This window comes from Nilaparvata lugens, chromosome 6 (assembly GCF_014356525.2).
Source record: "Nilaparvata lugens isolate BPH chromosome 6, ASM1435652v1, whole genome shotgun sequence".
Taxonomy (NCBI): domain Eukaryota; kingdom Metazoa; phylum Arthropoda; class Insecta; order Hemiptera; family Delphacidae; genus Nilaparvata; species Nilaparvata lugens.
Genome location: NC_052509.1, coordinates 9,630,340 through 9,654,080, shown reverse-complemented (window position 1 = coordinate 9,654,080; position 23,741 = coordinate 9,630,340). Strand labels below are relative to the sequence as shown.

General features: G+C 34.9%; 1 protein-coding gene across 1 annotated transcript in view; it reads right to left on the bottom strand.

Annotated features, from left to right (window-relative positions):
* The window catches only part of LOC111049840 (ankyrin repeat domain-containing protein SOWAHC), a 422,867-nt gene that overhangs the window by 361,582 nt on the left and 37,544 nt on the right, over nt 1-23,741 (bottom strand). Inside the window, 1 exon segment of the mRNA XM_039430071.1 lies at nt 6,325-6,360. Coding sequence (XP_039286005.1) covers nt 6,325-6,360 — 36 coding nt within the window.

Here is a 23,741-nt window from a genome sequence, read left to right as displayed (position 1 = left end):
AGTTGAAGCAGCATTCACGAAACGAAAAAGAGTGAGTGATGCTATAGACACCAGAATAAGTAGAAGAAGATTATAAAGCCACTGTTCTAGTAGCAAACTATCAAGAGAGCAGCCTCTCCTCTAATTTATATCGCGGCTTATTACTGGTCTCATAATTCACACTCACCTTACCACTCTCCTACTCCTTCTCCTCGACCTCCTCCTCCAACTCATCATCACTCCTGAATCAACCTCCTCCTCCTCCTAATCATCATCCTCCTCCTCCTCACTCCTGAGTCCACTTCCACCCTCTCACTTCAACCACCAGCTACTGCACGTAACCAAACTATGCACAGGTCTCAACTACCCAGACAGTAAAGCGCACACACACATCGATTTTTGTTCGTACGATATTTTGCCGTCCTTATTGACCGTGCGAAGTGAGGTCTAAGATTTAAGTCGACGGTTTGGCATTTCTCTTAATGTTTAAATCTTTAAATGTTCATATGTTTATATGTTGCGCATTTACGGCGAAACGCGGTAATAGATTTTCATGAAATTTGACAGGTATGTTTCTTTTTAAATTGCGCGTCGACGTATATACAAGGTTTTTTGAAATTTCGCATTTCAAGGATAATATAAAAGGAAAAAGGAGCCTCCTTCATAAGCCAATATTACTGTAAAAATCAGACTATAGAATTATTCATCATAAATCAGCTGACAAGTGATTACACAGATGTGTGGAGAAGCCAGTCTATTGCTGTATTTCCATAAGTCTATAGTTTCAATCAGGTACTTGTGAATGAGAATACTGCGTGAGGTCTACTGTTCACAGAACTACTAGCTATGATGATTTCATGAATGGACCAACAGAATTATTTAAACAAACTTGGAAATAAAATCCCAATGATGCACACGTGTCTCAACTACCCAGACAGTAAGGCACAACTCCCCTCTAATAGAACCCTTACTGAACTTTGTTAGACTTGCAATCATTTTGTAAGAAAAAGTTTATGACTACTACACCGTTTTCAATTGTATTTAGACAACTAAAAAAAAAACTAGTGAGAAATAAAATAAATTTGAAGAAGGGTACTTGAGATAATTGATAGGGGTTCCATAGTTTTGAGAATGGATATTTTGTGAATTAATTTATACTTTTAGATTGTTCAAGGAATATCTGGAGCTAGATAAGGATAAAACTATAGTGAGGTCCACGTTATAATGGCAGTGTTTGATTTGCAATGGTGTTGCTATCCTTGTCTATTATTCGACAAAACAGATAGCACTATCCTTTTCTAGCCCCGCAACGTTGTCAAATTAGTTTTTAACAATGTGGAATATAATTAATCAAGGCAGAGAATCGACAACGCTGTTCTCCTATCTTTATCCACTGCCATTATAACGTGGACCTCAATATATCTTTCAGTGTCACCCTCTATTGCTATAGTAACGTCCAAGTAATAATGGCAGTGTTTGATTACCAATGGTATTGCTATCCTTGTCTATCATTCAACAAATCGGATAGCGCTATCTCTTTCTCTCTTTGCTTTGTTGAGTCTAGATCGTCTTTTAACAACGTAGATTTAATAATTTAAATATTTCATCTTAATTATAAAAATTCATTATGAAACTATTGGAAAATATAATTTCTTGCTCATAAAATATAATTAATTATTCTAAACGAGAATGAACAGTCAATATTACATCAATGAACCTGTATCAGCTACCGTCTATGGAAGGCATTGACAAGACAGAGGATCGGCAACATTTTTCTCCACTGCTATTATAAGGTGGACATCACTATAGCAACACCAAAATGCTAATCAAATACTGTCATTATAACTTGGATCTGACTATAGCTGTTTTTCCGTACTAATTTTATAAAACGAGCTCCTGATGTTCTCTAAAGGTGCGTACAGATATACGCGCCGCGAACATGAGCAATTCACTTTCAATTAGCTGACTATATCTGTATTTTTACAGAAACGGTAAGATGCAGATAATATCTTTATCTTACCGTTTCTGTAAAAATACAGAAGCTAAGCTTTTTATCAGCTGATTAAAAGTGAATTGCTCATGTTCGCGGCGCGTATATCTGTACGCACCTTTAGAGAACATCAGGAGCATTCGCGAATAGAATAATTGATACTTTTCCAAATACAATTAAAAATAATATAATAAAAACATATAATTTCTGAATAGATTTAACAAAAATGCTTGGATGAGATTGGACTAAACTGACGTAGAATCATGACAATCTATTGCTTACATTGATAACCAAACCTGAAAAATAATATAAATTCTTATAAAATTCTTACACAATCAGTATTCTCTTTCATCCTTCGTTCTCCTCCTATTGTCTTCTTCTTCTTCTTCTTCCTCTCTTCTTCTTCTTCTTCTTCTTCTTCTCCTTCCTCTCTCCTTCCTCTTCTTCTTCTTCTTCCTCTCTTCTTCTTCTTCTTCTTCTTCTTCATCATCTTCTCCTCATGCTGTGCAGCGTGCACCGGGGCAATTTATACTAGGCACGGCGCCACACGCTTCCCTATCACGCTCTCCACTCCAAGAATTATTAATGTTCTCTCTTTGCATTCCAATGTCTCCTCTCCCTACTCGACTACCTTATCCTTCTCTTTCTTCTTCCTGCCAGATCTTCTTCTTCTTCTTCTTCTTCTTCTTCTCCTACTGCTTCTTAGCTGCCCGTCTCTTATTATAATTTTTCTCATTCATTTGCTTGACGCGATGATCACTGAAGTTCATCGGTAGCACTTTAAAATAATTCTCAATCTCATTCATTATTCTCTTACTGTCTCATTCTCTTATTCTACCTGTAATTTTCAGGAATGCTTGCTTCATATTTTTGCTCTTTTAAACTCTACCAGCTTGCAATTTCACAAATTTTAGTCTTGACTTAGAATTTAGAAGTTGATAGTTCAATTCTCAATTCTACTATTTCTTGTGAATCTAGAGCAGCCTATATTTCTTGTAAACTCTACCAGCTAGAGTTTTCACTTGGAACTTAATAATTCAAATCTCAATTCTAATATTCTTGTAAATCTCGCACATTTTTCAGTTTCAATTATTGAATTCGCTTTCCTATTTCTCCTCTTCATCTTCTTGATAAATTCTCTCTTTTTTCAAATTATTTCTCTCCTTCCACCTACTCATACTACTCCCATACCACCTACTCCCATAACTCCCCTCTTCCTATTTCATCAATTCTTCCACTACTACCCTCAATGTTTCATCAACCTTCTCACTTCCTACTTCCTTTTATCCCCTCACCCCCTCTTCTCCTTTCCCTTTCTTCCCACTCATCTCTCTGCTTCACATCTACCATTTTATCAATGAATGGCAAACATTATTGCCCTCTATAAACTAATATAATCATGAGATTCAGGTTATAAAGTCAGCACCTGATTGACATTGGTTTTCTGTCCTAGCCCGATTGCACAAAAGCCGGTTAAATTTTAACTGTGATTAATTTCACGAGAAACAATCAGAGAAGGTTTTTTGAAAATGCGGCTCCCCTGATTGGTTCTAGTAGAATTAATCACGATTAAAATTTAACCGACATACGTGCAACCGGCACCTTGTATTTCAATAGACAAAGCAGATAGATCTCTCTTTTCAAAAACGAAACGTTGCCAAATTGTTTGTAGAATATGTAGAAATGAAGAACTAACAAAACATCTCAATTGTGAAAATGTATTGTATTATAAAAAAAAAATGATAGTAGAAAATAATACATTCGAGATAGAATTAATCATAATAAACAATAAGCATGAATTAATATCAGATCAGGTTCAGCAGGGTGACGTGTATCACAGCTCTCTACAATAGAAGGCAGTGGAAAAAGAGAATCGTCAACGCTGTACTCCCATGGTTCAGAATTTCATTTCGTCTCACTGAATTTGTAACATGAATCTCACTATAGGTGGGCACAAGGCAGAAGGCAGGCAACCCCATCAACAACAAATTATTTATGCGCTGACTTGGCAGACTGGAATGTGGGTAAGACTGCTTGCAGTAGCATGATGCACCCAAATGCATCACTGCAATCACAACAATGTGAAGAAGCGTGCACTATGCACTTCTTATAATATGCAAGTAATGCACCCAGCAAACCATCCAACTTCTTTCTTCTCATTCTTCTCTTCTGGGTTCTTAATTTTCCTTTTTTCGTCTTTGTTTTCCTCTTTGTTTTTGTATTCTTGATCCCTTTCTCATTTATTTCCTTCTACATGTTCTGATACTTCTACTTCAGTTCTCGTTCTTAATAGCACCATAGTACTTTCTCCTTATCCTTCTTCTTCTTCTTCTTCTTCATCTTCTTCCTCTTCTTCTTCTTCTTCTTCTTCTTCTTCTTCTTCTTCTTCTTCTTCTTCTTCTTCCTCTTCTTCTTCTTCTTCCTCTCTTCTTCTTCTTCTTCTTCTTCTTCTTCTTCTTCTTTCTTCTTCTTCTTCTTCTTCTTTTTCTTCGCTGTTACCTCAAATTTTTCTGCTACTTATTCGTCATCTTCTCGTGAAGTTATAGAACGTCACGTCACACCTTCCTCAAGTGTGTCGTATATACTCACGTTGTCAAATACAAGTACATCACTGATTGCGCATATTTTTATATAGTTTGTTCAGAAATACCATAAATTATGAAGTTAATGAACCATACTGTGACATAACCAATAAGCAGTATACAGTATCAATTTGAACGGAGATTAATCAGCTGTTCATTCAAACCTGGTAACACATAATAAAAATCTGGAGTGGCGCACTCACATAACTTCCTTGCCGTTATGAAAATTGATCACCTGAAGCTAGTGTTCCCGCGCATCTCAAGTCTACTATTCAAAGATTTGAGCCAGCTAGTGAAAGGGCAATAACGCTGAAGACTCACGACGTGTGCTATCTCTACATAGTGAATCATTCATAGAATCAACAGTTGCCAACATTTGCAATTGGATAATCACATTTTCTGGAATTTCGAGCTTATTTTTAATTTGAGGTGAAAATGTTACTGAACATAAGTTGTAGAGATTCTCATGCTGAATCTTTTCCACTCAATTTTTTTTTTCAAATTGTATCTGAAGCCTGATAGTTGAGAATCTAAAATCAAACTTTGCATAGATGGGGCGCGGAGCTCCTAAAATTTTTACAGATATGGGACTTGTGACAGTTGATAGAGCCTTATTGATGACTATTCTAGGTATAACTTTAATCGAAATCGTTGGAGCCGTTTTTGAGAAAATCGCGAAAAACCCTGTTTTTGACAACATTTTCGCCATTTTAGCCGCCATCTTGAATCGCATTTTATCGAAATAGTTCGTGTCGGATCCTTATATTGTAAGGGCTTACTAGATGATGACACAAAACTTATTTGAAATGACTAGAGCATAATATTTGTAATAAGATGCCTGTAAAGTACTGGAGCATCTACCTCTAAGTCACTATTAGAGGCATAAAAAAATGCTAACAATCTGTAGATGCTTATACAAGCAATCATTTCAATTCTTTCATTCTTATAGAAGAACTGATTGCTCAAACTATTATCAAATCCAATAAAACTAAATTACGAGTACAAATCACCTCAAATTGCACTTCAAACTAGAATACTTGCTAAACTGATTTGGCTAGCTGATGGGAGAGAGCTGCTACGTAATAAAGGACTCTGATTCGCCAAGAATATCCACACCTACTATTGGATGGTTCTCCCACTTCACTCGTAACTTTCACCAGTAGGCGTGTCTAGTTCTGGCCAATCACAGAGCTCCATTACGTCACGATTCATTCCTACCAGCTCTCCACTCCACTCCATGTGAACTTCAGAATCAAACTCAATTTTTTAAAAGTGTAAACTCATAGTCAAGCTCTAAAAACAATAATTTTTAAAAAAGTGAAACTACAAACTTATTGATCCATACAAATTCTACAAACTTAATTACTAATGAAATTACAAATTTATCAAGCTTTCTAATTAGATTCAATTTTTAAAAGTGTTAACTCCTTGTCAAACTCTAAGAACAATAATTAAAAGAAAAGTGAAACTACAATCTTATTGATCCATACAAATTCTACAAACTTAATTACTAATGAAATTACAAATTTATTAAGCTTACTAATTAGATTACAGTATGAATCAAACTCAATTTTTAAAAGTGTTAACTCCTTGTCAAACTCTAAGAACAATAATTTAAAAGAAAAGTGAAACTACAATCTTATTGATCCATACAAATTCTACAAACTTAATTACTAATGAAATTACAAATTTATCAAGCTTCTTAATTCGATTCTAGTATGAAAGAAAACTTGAGTTAATAAATAACTGGAAATTATTTGAAATCTAACTTACCGAAACTGAATCTTCCTCATCACGTTCCGGAGTTTCCTGAAACCAAAATTATCAATTAGAAACTATTCTCGTAGGAAAAATGAATGAACTCAAACAATTTACAATTATTGCGAAAGATGGAAAAGGGAAGAGATGAGAAAATAACAAAATATTTTATCTCAACAATGAAAATCCATTATTCAATCATTGAAAATATATTTACTTGATGAATATAATTGATTATCTCAAACTAGAATGAACAATTCATATGACATCAGATATACCGTATCAGCTATACTCTATAGAAGGCAGTGGCAAGGCAGAGAATCGGCAACGCTGTCCTCCTATCTTTCTCCACTGCTATCATGACGTGAAGCTCACTATAGAACTCTGGATACAAATATGGTAATACGAATTCGGTAACAAATTAATTTCATGGATAATTTTCAAAATACTCTGCTTGTTATTGACCCTACATAAATGTTAATCAATTGTTTTAGAGTTCTATAGTTGGGAACTAAGGATACAGGATACAAATATGAATATAGAATCCTCTACAAATCAACTTTATCTAAATATATAAAAGCGAAATGGCACTCACTCACTGACTGACTGACTCACTCACTCACTCACTCGCAGAACTAAAAATCTACCGGACCAAAAACGTTCAATTTGGTAGGTATGTTCAGTTGGCCCTTTAGAGGCGCACTAAGAAATATTTTGGCAATATTTTAACTCTAAGGGTGGTTTCTAAGGGTTTAAAATTCGTCTTCTAGCATGTATATTCTTCTTCTTATTCTCTTAATTATAATTGAAAAATGTCCATACCATATGTTAATATGGTACCTATTCTGGTTACCTATTCTCTTTTTTCAATAAGCCTTTTTTTTTCTTAAGTCTTTTTTCTATTTTCTATTGTGTCTTGTGTTATTTCCTATTATAATCTTTCTTCCAAACTATTTTTATTGCTATTTTTCGTTTTTTTTTCTTTCTTACTAATTAGTTTCAGTTTGTGTAAACATTGATTTTCAATGAGGCTTGTTTTGGCATAAAGCTGTGAGCCTCTATATGTTGTAATTTTTCTATTGATGTAAATAATAGAACTTTAATCTAGAGAGAGTACCTCTTCGAAACAGTTGTTAACTAGTAACTAGATTAATAATTTTGTCAGTTTGGCATTAAGTTGAGTTGACTATGTTGGTGGCACCAAGTTGAAGATTGAAATGCATTTAGCGCGGAAAAATTGATTGGGCACTGCTACTTCAATCAGAGCTATTCCTGGGAATATTATATTACTAGCCGTCAGGCTCGCTTCGCTCGCCATATCCGTTTAGCCAGACGTTTAGTCTGGACCCCCGACTGGATCGTCCTAAAATATGATAAAAATGCTCCGCGAGCCTGCTGATCTCATTCTTGGACGATCCAGTCGGGGGTCCAGGGGGCGGAGCCCCCTGGTTAGACGGATACGGCGAGCGAAGCGAGCCTGACGGCTAGTAAATAAATAAATATAATTTTATTGCCGCTCAACATTACAATAGTTATGGACAACGACAGAAATTATTGTTTAGCAAACATAGTCAACCTAAATTATAACATGGAGGGTTAATGTAAGAAACACCAGTCAAAATAACATACACGTAAAATATTACATAGAAGAAATAACAAGAATACTAGAAAAAATAGTATAAAATAGTTCATCCTCTGCGCAATTATAGATATGGTTGTCAATAATTCTATTCGAGTTCAAGCCGTAGTTAGGACACAGGATACAAATATAGTTATACCATTCAAAACAGGTTGAACAAATATGTTTGGACTTGTCAAAACACTCAAAATTTAATCAAGATGTGGACTCATTGACAGGCGAAAACATCAACGTCTGTGGGATCATTAATCATTGGTCAAAACCGACTATAATACTTGTATAACACTCTCACATACAAGTCATAGCATGCAGCAAGCTTGAAAATGAAAAAAATGGTGAAGTGAGGACTTTTGAGTTCTCTTTACCACTCAACCTCGAGAGATAGCTTGTAACATAACATACAAACATTCTTTGTAGAACTTGTTTTTTATTTGAAAGATGTAACTAATAGTAGGTACAGTAATTGAAAAGGTTTAGTTGTGAATTGATTCAGTACATCTTCTCTTCGTTATCAGTTCATCTTCAGTTCTACTGTTCTACATCTTCAGTTCATCTTCTCTTAAGGTGCGTACAAATTTACGCGCCGCGAACATGAGCAATTCACTTTTAATCAGCTGATGCCAAGCTTTTTATATTAATCATTGGTCAAAACGGACTATAATACTTGTATAACACTCTCACATACAAGTCATAGCATGCAGCAAGCTTTAAAATTAAAGAAATGGTGAAGTGAGGACTTTTGAGTTGTCTTTACCACTCAACCTCGAGAGATAGCTTATAAACAGACATTCTTTGTAGAACTTGTTTTCTATTTGAAGATGTAACTAATAGTAGGTACAGTAATTGAAAAGGTTTAGTTGTGAATTGATTCAGTACATCTTCTCTTCGTTATCAGTTCATCTTCAGTTCTACTGTTCTACATCTTCAGTTCATCTCTCTTAAGGTGCGTACAAATTTACGCGCCGCGAACATGAGCAATTCACTTTTAATCAGCTGATGCCAAGCTTTTTATATTAATCATTGGTCAAAACGGACTATAATACTTGTATAACACTCTCACATACAAGTCATAGCATGCAGCAAGCTTGAAAATGAAAAAAATGGTGAAGTGAGGACTTTTGAGTTCTCTTTACCACTCAACCTCGAGAGATAGCTTGTAAACAGACATTCTTTGTAGAACTTGTTTTCTAATTGAAGATGTAACTAATAGTAGGTACAGTAATTGAAAAGGTTAGTTGTGAATTGATTCAGTACATCTTCTCTTCATCTTCAGTTCTACAGTTCTACATCTTCAGTTCATCTTCTCTTAAGGTGCGTACAAATTTACGCGCCGCGAACATGAGCAATTCACTTTTATCAGCTGATGCCAAGCTTTTTATATCTGTATCTTATCGTTTCTGTAAAAATACAGATATATAATCAGCTGATTAAAAGTGATTGCTCATGTTCGCGGCGTGTATATCTGTACGCAGCTTTAAGGAGAATGTGAGGGTGACAGTTGAGAAAGATATAAGTAAAGAGCAAAATATTAACATAGAGAAGAGGATATGAATGATGAGCAACAGAAGGTCTAGAAACGATTGATAAATTTTAGTTCTGTAACCAACTAAACTGTATCATCTTCCTCCAATAACTAAAACTTGAATTGGAGTTTTAGACTTTTCCACGCCATACTGTCATCGGCTACTTCAGTCATCAGAGCACAAAAAAAGAAGCAGAAAGAGATGAATTTGGCAAAAAATCTGCTCGTTTGGTGAAGGCATAGAGAAATAGAAACCAAATACTGATCAGTTGTATTGTGTGTGATAAAGGACACGTATTAAATGCCTCAAACACTACTAAAATTGCAGGAAACACTTGAAAATTACAAATTTGCTCATTTGGTGAAGGCATAGAGAAATAGAAACCAAATACTGATCAGTTGTGTTGTGTGTGATAAAGAGCACGTACTAAATACCTGAAACACAGCTGAAACTACCGATTATGAAGTGAGCAAAAAACTTTTCCAATATTCAAAACCTCTAGCTGAATTTGCTCATTTGGTGAAGGTGTAGAGAAATAGAAACAAAATACTGATCAGTTGTGTTGTGTGTGATAAGTGCATGTACTAAATACCTGGAACACAGCTAAAACTGCAGATTATAAAGTCAGCAAAAAACTTTTCCAATATTCAAAACCTCTAGCTGAATTTGCTCATTTGGTGAAGGTATAGAGAAATAGAAACCAAATACTGATCAGTTGTTGTGTGTGATAAAGAGCACGTATTAAATACCTGAAACACAGCTAAAACTGCAGATTATAAAGTGAGCAAAAAACTTTTCCAATATTAAAAACCTCTAGCTGAATTTAGCTGTTTTCACGTTGAAATATAGAGACATTATACCGGATAATTTAGTGGAACACATGAATAGATTTGACCTTATCTCGCATCAGTATGGCAGGTCAAATATAATCCTACGGGAATATATTAATACTTCCTACGGGACTCACCACAATCCAAGCCATAAGCTAATAATTGACCGAGCGAAGTGAGGTCTAAGATTCAAGTCGACGGTTTGGCATTTCTCTTAATGTTTAAATGTTTATATGTTGCGCATTTACGGCAAAACGATTTTCATGAAATTTGACAGGTGTGTTCCTTTTTTAATTGCTCGTCGACGTATATACAAGGTTTTTGGAAATTTTGCATTTCAAGGATAATATAAAAGGAAAAGGAGCCTCCTTCATACGCCAATATAAGAGTAAAAATCAGACTATAGAATTATTCATCATAAATCAGCTGACAAGTGATTACACAGATGTGTGGAGAAGCCAGTCTATTGCTGTATTTCCATAAGGTCTACAGTTTCAATCAGGTACTTGTGGATGAGAATACTGCGTGAGGTCTACTGTTCACAGAACTACTAGTAATATTATAATAGAACGATTCCAGATTCCACATACAACATTTATCAATTTCAATATTCAAAATGCTCAATTATACCTCGGATTACAAAAGCATTGCCAGTTTATTAGACACTCAACACTGTTCATCAATTAGTTTTCAATTTTGACAACTCATTTCAAATTTCTCCACTGGATGACAACCGTGACAACTGATTCATTTATTGTTTACATTTATATTTTTATTTTGACGTGTGATTGTTTGTTGTGGAGTCAATATAATTTGCATATCATTGGTGAGATTGAATAATCAGCTGCGTCATGGCGGTGCTGAGATGACTATGATTGATGATTGTATGCCAATGATTGAGAGAGTCAAAACTGAAAGAGAGAGAGAGATGATTGTATGTATGCCAAAGACTGAGTGTGAGAGAGAGAGATAAGATAATTGTGAGAGAGCCAAGACTGAGTGAGAGAGAGGATAGTTTGTGAGAGGATCAAGAGTGAGTGAGAGAGTGAGAATTAGTATTGAGAGAGTTAAGACTCAGTGAGAGAGTGAGAAGATAGTTGTGAGACAGTCAACACTGAATGAGAGAGAGAAAGAGAGAATTAGTATGGGAGAGTCTGGACTGTGTGAGAGAGTGAGAAATATGTAGTTTGAGACTGTAGTGAGACAAAGTGAGAATTTAGTAGTGAGAGACTCCAGACTGAGTAAAACAAAAGAGAGGGAGAGGGAGCGAGTGAGTGTGAGAGAGAGAAAGGGATTGAGTGAAGGAGAGAGAGAGAGCGAGTGAGAGTGAGCGAGAGAGATTGATTGATTGATTGAGAGAGAGAGAGAGTGAGAGAGATAGTGTGAGTGAGTGAGAGAGAATGTGATTACTAGTGAAATGAAGGGTTGAACTCACGCTCTCTCAATTAGTATCGTACCTCCTGGCGCCATTTGAAAGGTTGTGAGAGGTTTCTGATAGATCGATAGTTGTCTTTTAGTATTCTGATATAATATAATACTCGTCTCAGTTGAGTTGCACAAGTCCAACTTTGACACAACATAGTCTCCATTGCGATACTTCATATAAATTTCAAAATAGGAATACTTAAATATTAGTATTAGTTGTAGAATGATTAATCTAGCGAAAATAAACAAAACTTCAAAGAATGCTAATATTTATCGTTTATTACCTTAGTATTTTCCGATTGATCTTGTTCATTGAATGATTCATCTAGCAAGAGGATGAATTCAAATAACAAGGTTTTGGTTGTACAATGATTCATCTAGAGAGAATAAACGAAAAATGAAAAAAAAATTCAGATTTATCGTTCATTACTATATTATTTTCAGATTGGTCTTGATCATTGAATGATTGATCTAGGAAAAGGGTGTATTTAATTTAATTCAAATAACAAGAATTTGAATAGAATTCTCTTATTCAGGTTTAATCATATTCTAGAATTTCTATTGGTTTTAATTGAAGATGATTCATTTCCCTAGTGATAGAATGAGTATATGATCGTTCAATACCCAATTTTTGATGGGTAGATTGAAATAATTAACAAAGCACAATATGCTTCATCAAGTCTAATCATATTGTATTGTAATGTAATTCATATTTTGGAATACATTCAAAGTTTCGTTCAATTTGAATACACAATATTCACCAACATGTTTTCTCATGGAGAATGAGTTTTTTCTCAAATTAAATAGCACAGAAATAGTGGAATCGATATAATCAAATTGTATTTCAATGTTATTCATATTTTATTGATTCATTTTACAATACATTCAAAATTCCGTTCAAATAAAATACAAAATATCCACCATTATCATGTTTTCCCAGAGAAATCTGCGATTTTTTCAAATTGGATAACACAGAAATAGTGGAATCACAGTGAAAATCAAGTTCAAAACGATGAAAAAATCACCTATCAAAATATATTCCAATATCAACATTCACCAAAGAGATCATTTCAACCAACTTTCTAAAGTTAAATTTCAAATTTAAGAGTATTCATTTACTGGGATAGTGGAATCAAACTACAATATCAGGTTATTTGAAACTTTATAGCAACCAACTACCTGACAACATATTCCAATAACAAAACTCACCATAGAGTTCATCTTGGCCAAGTTTTATAATCTAATGGAATATCACAATAGAAGCGAAAGCACTACGTGAAAATTGAGATTGAATTGGAAAATAAACAAGAATAAATCAACAATAAGGAACAGCAGAGTTCAACACACAACGCATGGAACAAATTTGAGGTTAGAAAACACTGATTCAAACAGCTGATTCTCCATTCTCCAACACACGCTTTCGAGTCGAATGTAACAAAAATAGACGGAATTACTCAAAAATAGATCAGATATGAGGCAGCAGTTTGAGAGAGCTGCCAAACGATCTTCTGAAATAGTGAGGGAGTGAGAAAGGGAAAATCATGATACTGATCAGTATCAGTTTAGCTTTCTACAATGGTTGAATTAATGTGGAATAAAAAGACAAACACTACAACGGAAGAAAAAAAGACTAAAACCAAACTAACTACAATATATAATAGCGCAAGCCTCTTACAATCAACAACAGTCTCACACTATAAAGAAAATTGGTAAGTAAATAAAGTCTAAGTTTAACCAAATAAAATAGAAATATTTCTAGTTTTGAGCCTGACTTAAACAAAGATTATGTTTGAGAGGCAGATGAATCTATTCCGATGATTTCGAATCGATTTTGGAATACAGTTATACAGTCAAAAACAGAATACAGTCAAATACAATACCAACTTTTTGTTGGTTTAGAATCAACTGTCGCTCAAACCTAAAGTTTGTGAACTAAATCTTTAGTTTTTGTTTTGATGGAATCGGGCCCCTCTTTGGACTATAGCTGATCAGCGGAAAATCGGAAGAATTAAATACTATCTTTTTCTAAATTTCATTAAACGGATAAACAAATAAAATAATTGAATATCAACGTATTCATAATGCTTTACAATTCGAGTTTAAACCAGCAACTGATCCGATTCTGTTCAAACTTATTAAACTACGCATTCGGTCATAATGTGCTAAGATACTATAGATACTCAAAATAAACCTCACTAGAGTCTAGTGGACTCCAATTTTCAATTAACAAACAAAAAACACTGACCTTCAATACCATATTCCAAAAATGTTACTATCCAACTGATGTGATAAGAATTGAAGTCACAAGAACTTTATCAATAATTCCAAAACACTTGTCACGTTTGCAAATTATTCCAATATCCATTGAATCAATCTCAGAAATGTACAACTCTGAAATGACACTACACACGACCAAGTTCGAACTTGAACTTGGAACGACTGTGAACGATATCCTAAGATAAACTTAACTGATAATAGAATATTGTCAATAGGAAACACTAACCTTTAGTACCATATTCCAAAAATGTTACTATCCAACTGATGTGATAAGAGTTTGAAGTCAAAAGAAATGTTTCAATAATTTTAAAAAAACTTGTCACGTTTGCCAAATTATCCCAATATCCAATTGAATCAATCTCAAAACTGTTACTAAAACTCTGAAATGACTCTACTCTTGTCACTTTTGCCAAATTATCCCAATATCCAATTGAATCGATCTCAAAACTGTACAAAAACTCTGAAATGACTCTACTCTTGTCACTTTTGCCAAATTATCCCAATATCCAATAGAATCTATCTCAAAACTGTTACAAAAACTCTGAAATGACTCTACTCTTGTCAATTTTGTAAAATTATCCAAACAATCCAATTGAATCGATCTCAAAACTGTTACAAAAACTCTGAAATGACACCACACTAGTAACTTTTGTAAAATTATCCAAGCTACCTAATTGAATCGATCTCAAAACTGTTACAAAAACTCTGAAATGACTCTACACTTGTCACTTTTGCCAAACTATTACAACTCCATCCAATCACTTTCACTGGCAACAATACACTGTTACTTGCGAACCAATTGAGGCGTTAAAACAAACCTAAATCGAACTGGTTCGACAATTATTGTCAGGTTTTTAACACTACCACTTTCCCAGATACTAGAGAGCAGAAAAAACTACGTCAACTGAGAAAAGGGAAAGAGATAGTATTTGATAGAATAGGACAAGAAGAAAGACTTCAACTACAATAGAACAAGAGAAAGATAGATTTGACAAGAGGAGAGATTGAGATGAAAAGAGAGAGAGTGAGAGAGAGAGAGAGAGAGAGAGAGAGAGAGTGAGTGATAGAGAGAGAGGTAGTATATATAAAGAGAGTGAGAGAGTGAGAGAGACAGAGTGAGAGAGATAGAAAGAGTCAGAGAGAGAGTGAGAGGACTGTGAGGAAGGTTAGTCACCTTTCCAAACTGTCTCATAAACAAACTAATCAGCGGAAAAAGATAGAAGACACTGTGAACTAGTATTAATTAGTGGACCCAACGATTAAAAATCAATCAGCTAATAGGATGTGGGAATGAATTATGGGTTGATTTATTGATTTGCTGATTGATCAATAAACTAATAGGATGTAGGAATGATTTATGTGCTGATTTGATATGGCCTCGATCATTCCCTCTATGTTTCAATAATTATTGTGAATTTTTGATGAATAGTGCAGTTGTCATATTTATGTGGATGATAAATAAGATTTAGTTTCCCACGGTGAGGAAGTATGAGTCAGAATGTTTAATATAGAATTTGATAAGCCTATTGAAAATAAAAAATTACATTAATTAATGAATTCTTATCATAGAATTTATCTATCTTCATCTTCAACTAAAACTAATTTTCCAGCCAAATTGATATTTGATGTTTATGATTCAATATCCAGTGTGGTTTGCAAATTGTGGTAGGCTGTCTAGTTTTTTGATCTAGTTACAAATCTATAAATTTTAAATATGTCTAGTTTTTGGTTTGATGAAGATGAAGCCCACATGAGCTCTAAGCTTGTGCATGATGAATGGAAAAAACGATGTGGAAAGATGAAAGAAAGATGTTAAAAGATGAATGTACTTCTACTGATAGGTGAGTTCTGTACCACGAAGAAATGATTTGAAGCTTATAACTTATGAATCTCTCAGTAGAGCTTAGTAGACTTCAAGCGGTTGTCATTTCCACAGACCAGACCACAGGAGTATCGACTGACCATCACTAATCAAATCTGAGCAATTCTTTCATTATTGATTCTTTGATCATACATAACAATGTATTCTCAGGTTTTGCAGGACCCATTGCAATATATGAGCGATTAAATGGGTAAAAAGAGTAGTTCTGTGAACAGTAGACCTCGCGCAGTTATAAACCACAGCCTCCTCTTATACTGTCCATCAGAGTAAATCCTGTCTGTATGTCGTGTTGGCGAGATATCGGTGTGAAAACGACTAATGACTGTTGGGGTTGGTGTATCAAAAATGCTTACATCAAAAGCTAATCTCCTTCAAGACATACTGGCAATAGGTCAGCCCGAAATGAAAGCAGAGAAATGTCGAGAGATAATACTATGTTATTTTAGTTATTAATTGCATGCGTTATTACATGCGATCAATAGCTCATTTAATAGTGCATAAAAATTGCATTCAATGAGGCATGCAATTAATAGTCCATACAGCAGCTGTTTTTTACCACGTTATATTGAGATATTGAATTGCATCCGTCATGGCATGCAATTTATAATCCACTCGACAGCTGATGTATGATGAATAATTCTATAGTCTGATTTTTACTCTAATATTGGCGTATGAAGGAGGCTCCTTTTCCTTTCATATTATCCTTTGAAATTCAAAATTTCCAAAAACTTTGTATGTACGTCGACGCGCAATTTAAAAAGGAGCATATCTTTAAAATTTCATGAAAATCTATTGCTGCATTTCGCCGTAAATGCGGAAAATAAATATAAACATATAATCATAAATAAAGAGAAATGCAAAACCGTCGACTTGAATCTTAGACCTCACTTCGCTCGGTCAATTAACCAACTCTTTCCCTTTCCTTTTTTTCACCTCTACCTTCTTCTTCACATCTTCCTTTTTCCCATCCTCTTTCACCGCTATATATTCTTCATTTACTCCTTTATCATCTTCTTTACATCATAATCATCATATTTTCTTTTTCTATATCCTCTTGTTTTCATCCCTATTTTTCATACCTCTTCTTCTCATATTTTTCTCAATTGACTTCAAAATCATCAAAATCATCATCATCATCATAATCCCTCTCGCACTCTCTCCCCCATCAAGTCCTACCCTATATATGTTTGAAAACCTCATACACTCTTGTTGTCAACAAGATACATCTATAGAATTTCAAGCTACTATAACCAACCTCGAACAAGAGGCCAATTATCTCCTGTGTCCGCCTTACTAATGGTCACGTGTTTTATGACGTCACGTCACGTGTTTTGCGTGTTATTTATCGTCTGAGGCCGCGTGCCTACGTCATCAACAAAATACGCATTCACTTAGGTCCGACCTACGTTCGCACTAAGCACCCCCAACATCTCTGCTATTATTATCAATCAAAACAGCGCATAACTGCACGCTCCCGGGGTTATGTTTTCGGTCTTCGTTAGTCACAGTTTCCTGGGTAACTTTTACGTTTTTTATGAGTTGTACTTTTGTAAGTACTCTTATAGTGTATGGTTGGATTCGATGGATTTTATTCTAGCAAAATTCATCATCTGTAGTTGGTCTCATCTCTCATCATCACCCACGCACAAGCCTAGAGTCATGTAGGGCATCATTCTCAGCCAAAAAAGTTAGTAATATATCAGAGACACTATGATGCTTTAAAGCTCTCTTCACCCCATGGTTATAGGAGAGACAAATAATCTAGGTTAATAATATAATCTACACTATGTTTATATTATCTGGGATAGTTTAGGGGGCTGTAAATCCTCATTTTTGGATCGTATTCTTGCTCATTTATGTTTTCACTTTTTCAATTTTATTGGTGCAAAACTGAAGCCTACATGCATAATCATTGTGATGAGGAAGTAGAAAAAGAAGCAGTAGAAGAAGAAGAAGAAGGAGAAGAAAAAGGAGAGCAAGAGAGAACGGAGAAAAAGAAGAAGAAGAATATGAAGAGAGACAGGAAGAATGGAATAACGAATCAGGAAGGAGATATTAGAGAATAAATGAAACATTATACACTATACACACAAAATAAATTCCAAAAGAATACAGAGCAGTATCTATATAAATGTACAATAATATAATATAATATTCAATATTCATAGTACAATGTATGAAGGATTTGTTGTTCCATCTAGGAAAAACAAAGAGAGAAAATAGAAAAGAGCAGAGCGAACAAAACTCCAGAAGATGGATGCAAAAAGGAAGAGCGAGATAAAACATAAAGTAATAAAAAACAGGGGTTGTCTAATGCACTCAACGTCCTTTATGCACGCCTCTTTGTATCGAAAAGGATGATTAGACAGGGAGCTAAACATCGACGAAAAATCGCAACACCCCTCTTTGACAAATTCCCACCCTAACCTCAAAAATAGCCTGCGGTCCCACAGTTCTTTGACCTTTTTAGCACAAAACCACCCCCAAACCACTCCAAAATTAATGATCATGACCTTGATCTCAGCGAAAAACTGAAAAACCACCCCCAAAACAACTCTAAAATTAATGAACATCTATGACCTTGATCGGGGCGCAAAACTCAAAAACCACCCTCAAACCGACTCCAAAATTAACGATTCGCCCTCCAGCGGTCAAGAGGCGGATTAAGGGTGGTGGGAAAAAGATGGAGTACCCTGTGGCACCCCACATCTCAAGTACTTCCAAGATAATAGATGCAACAGTAGCCCCTTGGCCCTATAACAAGGACTGGCCCTTCAAAATAAAGGCTACCACTTAACACTCTTGGCCCTTACATATTATCACTTGAGGCTCCTTTTTAAGGGTTGACCCTTGTACTTGAAATCGAACTTGAGTGACCCTTAAACCTTTTTTTCCCTTAAAAGTACACGTCCTTGATCCCATTTCCCTTGAAAATAGTAACCAACCCACCCTTAACACTGACGTTGTTACATTGTACCCGAGAATAATATTCTAAATTAGCAATTTTCGCGCGCTTTCATTTGATGTACTAAATGTTTGACAGCATCTTTTGTGTAGGCAGCTGTGTCTAATGACTTGTATTAACCAGAGATAATTCTTAGTAAACCCTCGTCAAATTCATTGGTTCAAGTACTGTGTGGTACTTAACAAGTATGTGTACAAAACAGTAATTGTAAATTAGCAATATTCGCACACGTATTATTCATGTACCTAATTGTTTAATATCATCTTTTGTAGCCTTCATTGTGTAAGAGATACTTGAGTTGTTAAACCACGAAACATATTATGAAAAGCCCTGAGCGTTTTCAGGTTTTCAGTTTGGAGTTTTCATTTCTCAATGGTCACACACTAGATCCCATGGTTGACCGAACGTAGTGAGGTCTATGTTTCAACTCGATTTGCTTTAGTCTGTATTTAACGCGATTACGGCCAAACGCGTTGATAGAATTCGATGATATTTGGCAGGAATATTCCTTTTTCAACAGCGCGTCGATGTAATACACAAGGTTTTTTGAAATTTTGCATTTTAAGGATAATATGAAAAGAAAAGGAATTCCTCCATACTCTGATATCACGATATATATTATCATATATATCATCTACTTTGAAGATAGGATCAATCAGACTATAGAATTATTCATAAGTAGCCGTCAGGCTCGCTTCGCTTGCAATATCCGTGTAGCAAGGGGGCTCCACCCCCTGGACCCCCGACTGGATCGTCCAAGAATGGGATCAGCAGGCTCGCTTCGCTCGCCTGCATTTTTCATTTGAGCATTTTTTCATATTTTAGGACGATCAAGTCGGGGGTCCAGACTAAACGTCTGGTTAAACGGATATGGCGAGCGAAGCGAGCCTGACAGCTAGTAATATAATATTCCCAGGCATAGCTCTGATTGAAGTAGCAGTGCCCAATCAATTTTTCCGCGATAAATGCATTTCAATCTTCAACTTGGTGCCAACCTAACAAAGTCAACTCAACTTAATGCCACCTGACAAAATTATTAATTTAGTTACCAGTTACAACTGTTTCGAAGAGGTACTCTCTCTAGATTATAGTTCTAGATTATTTTCTATATTAACATATGGTATGGACATTTTTCAATTATAATTAAGAGAATAAGAAGAATATACATGCTAAAAGACGAACTTTAAACCCTTAAAAACCACCCTTAGAATTAAAATATTGCCAAAAGATTTCTTAGTGCGCCTCTAAAGGGCCAACTGAACATACCTACCAAATTTGAACGTTTTTTGTCCCGTAGATTTTTAGTTCTGTGAGTGAGTGAGTAAGTCAGTCAGTCAGTGAGTGCCATTTCGCTTTTATATATATGGATCAAAGATCAATCAGCTTAGATAAGTTATTCATTGCTTGCATTACACAGATGTCTTACCGTGACTATTTCTATAAGGTAGGGTTTCAATATTTTTTATGATGCTTGATCATCAGTATCAATATTCTCACATTTGAGAAACAAATTTGATAGGTGATTAAAACTGGAAAAATGATTAAATGAACTGAATAATGCCGAAGAAATTATAATATTCTTGATTGAAAAAAATTAATTTCAAAATAGTTGAGAAATATTTTTATTAGATAGAAAGATTATCACGAAAATGGATAAATCATCATATGGGATACAAATTTAAACGTGAACTGAGTTTATTAACATAAGTGAGTTTTTGATCCTCCGCAAGAATATTAAAAACTTGACCTACTGAAATCTTGAAGAATTCAAAATAGACCTAAAACTATCCTCGGTAAATTGAGAATCTATATGCAAAATAACAAGTTAATCAGTTGAGTAGTTCAGACGTGATGATGCGTCATTCGTGAATTTCCTATCCCGTACGTGTATAAGCTAATTCTTTCCTTTATAATATCATAGATAGATAAATACCTCAATTTTCAACAATAACATTTGTAACGAAATTGATTAGGGAGTTTGTTCTCATGATTTGATTAGTAAATTACAACATTGTTCTAAACAGCAGCTCATGTTCTGTTTTACACAGTTTGGTTGTGTCATAGAAATTCCACTCTCAAAATGGATATGAACCCACTCCATTCCAGATTTAACATAACGTAAGTTCTATGTCCCACGCACAAGCCTGGAGCTCTTCTGAGTATCATCCTCAGCAATAATCATAAGCATAAGTGAGAATGGGCGAGGCAGTAGTTGGTTGAAGTTTAGGGGTGAGGTTTCTGCTTTCAAATGGCAATAAGTTGGTATTATTCATAACTTTAGAACTAGTAGTTCTGTGAACAGTGGACCTCACGCAGTATTCTCATCCACAAGTACCTGATTTGAACTATAGACACAGAATAGCTATACTGTATACTGTGCTATAGACCTTATGGAAATACAGCAATAGACTGGCTTCTCCACACATCTGTGTAATCACTTGTCAGCTGATTTATGATGAATAATTCTATAGTTTGATTTTTACTCTAATATTGACGTATGAAGGAGGCTCCTTTTTCCTTTTATATTATCCTTGAAATGCAAAATTTCCAAAAACCTTGTATATACGTCGACGCGCAATTAAAAAAGGAACATACCAGTCAAATTTCATGGAAATCTATTACCGCGTTTCGCTGTAAATGCGCAACATATAAACATTTAAACATTCAAACATTTAAACATTAAGAGAAATGCCGAACCGTCGACTTGAATCTTAGACTTGATTCACTTTCTGAAATCTACGGGACGAACTGAAAACTTGGCGTACTGAAGTTGTATACCTGTCTGATTCTTGATATTTTGATTAATTGAGAACTTGACGTACGAATTTGCCAACTTGTGCTGATTATTGATCAAATGAGATGTTGATTAAGTGAATATCATCCGTCTTGCCACAGAGTTGTACGCGTTTACCCTTCAACAGATTTGTATACTTCTGAAAGCTACAGCAACTTGACAAACTGAGAACTTGACTCACTGAAGTTGCCTACTCGGACTGATTCTTGATCAAATGAGTTCTTGATGAATTGAATGTCAACTGTCTTGACACAGAGTTGTACGCGTTCACCCTTCAACAAATTTGAATATGAATTTCTGTCAGTGGCTTCTACTGTTTCATATCCATGCGTGTTGTCAACACATTAGAGAATCTCTTCTCCTTCTTATTCTCTTTTTCCTCCACTTTTTTCCTCCTCTCTTCTTCTTCTTCTACTTCCCACGTGAGCAATAAACAGTTCAAATCGTCCCTGCCGCATACCTCACAGCGGGTCTCTAATATATAACTCAAATAACTTAGTTTGTATAAGTTACATACCTGTATTGTGATGAGTTATATTTACATAGTCGGAGCCCCCCTGGCAGGAAGTCGAGACACAGTAGCTGAACGCGAATAAGAAGAAGAAGAAGAAGAAGAAGAAGAAGAGAAGAAGAAGAAGAAGAAGAAGAAGAAGAAGAAGAAGAAGAAGAAGAAGAAGAAGAAGAAGAAGAAAAAAAGAAGAAGAAGAATAAAAAGAAGAAGAAGAAGAAGAAGAAGAAGAAGAAGAAAAAGAAGAAGAAGAAGGAGGAGAAGAAGATGAATGATTGAATGTAGAGAAAAGAAATGGAGAGAGAAAGTAAGGAAAGGAAATGAATAGGACAAGGTGGAACGCAAAAATGTTAACTGAATATTGTTCTAGAAATTTCATAATGTGATTCAGTTGCAATATAAAAAAGATACTAATTAGTCTCAGAAGCTGATTGATAGACTTCATTACTTGTTGTCTCTTTTCTGTATAGGGCCACTTGTAATATAAATATAAATAAAAATACCCTTTTTTGAATCATTTTATCAGTTACATGTTGAAGACCGTATGCATGAGACGGTTGAAATCTCAAAAAATATAAGGAAAAGATAATGATACAGTAATAGACAATCATAGTAATTCAATCACTCAATAAAAGTAATCAACAATCATTTATATACAAATAATGTATAAATATAAATAAAAATCTCAGTACACTTTTTTGAATTATTTTATCAGTGATAAAAGTAATTGTCAGTGAATATCAGTGAATATCAGTGATTGAAGAATGATTATCTTTTCCTTATATTCTCTGAGATTTCAACCGTACCATGTCTACGATCTTCAAGATGTAACATGTGACGAAACGATAAATATCGTTCGATGTCTGAAGGATGCTGTGTCTGATACGCTCTGTGCCTGTCTTGTGTCGTTAGATAATATGAATACAACCATAGAGAAACAATAGTGTAAGTAGATATCCCATGGTATAGGGAATTTATGTCGCAACTTTTACTGTTATCTCAAGCCGATTACTGTCGATTATTGTCAATTTTTACTGTTTTGTTGAGGTGATAGTGTATGAACGGCACAATTTGAGAGACTACCAGCATCACACAGCTGCATAGGAAAGAACTACGTGAACTATTGGCTTGGGATAACAGTAAAAGTTGCGACATAAACGCCCTATACCATGGGATATCTACTTATGCTATTGTTTCTCTATGATACAACTGAATACAAATTGAGAAACAATATTAAAAAATGTGGGTCATCTGTAAAACTTTCCACAAATCTGTTCGTTTTCAAAGACAGTGACAAGTTTTTTCTCAAACATTGGAAACCATAACTAATAGATAGATAGATTTTCATAATACAGGTAGCTATATAACTCCCCACAAATCTATTAGTTTTCAAAGGCAGGCAGAGACAGATTTCTTTTCTAACATTGGAAGCCAGGATGTAGATAGATTTCTTGATGCAGTGAAATCACAATTAGTTTGTTCAAAAATATGGGTTATCTGAGAAATTCTACAAATCTCTTCATTGACAGAGATAGATTCCTTTTCAAACACTGGAACTGGTTTAACCTATTACCATCTTTCTCTCAGTG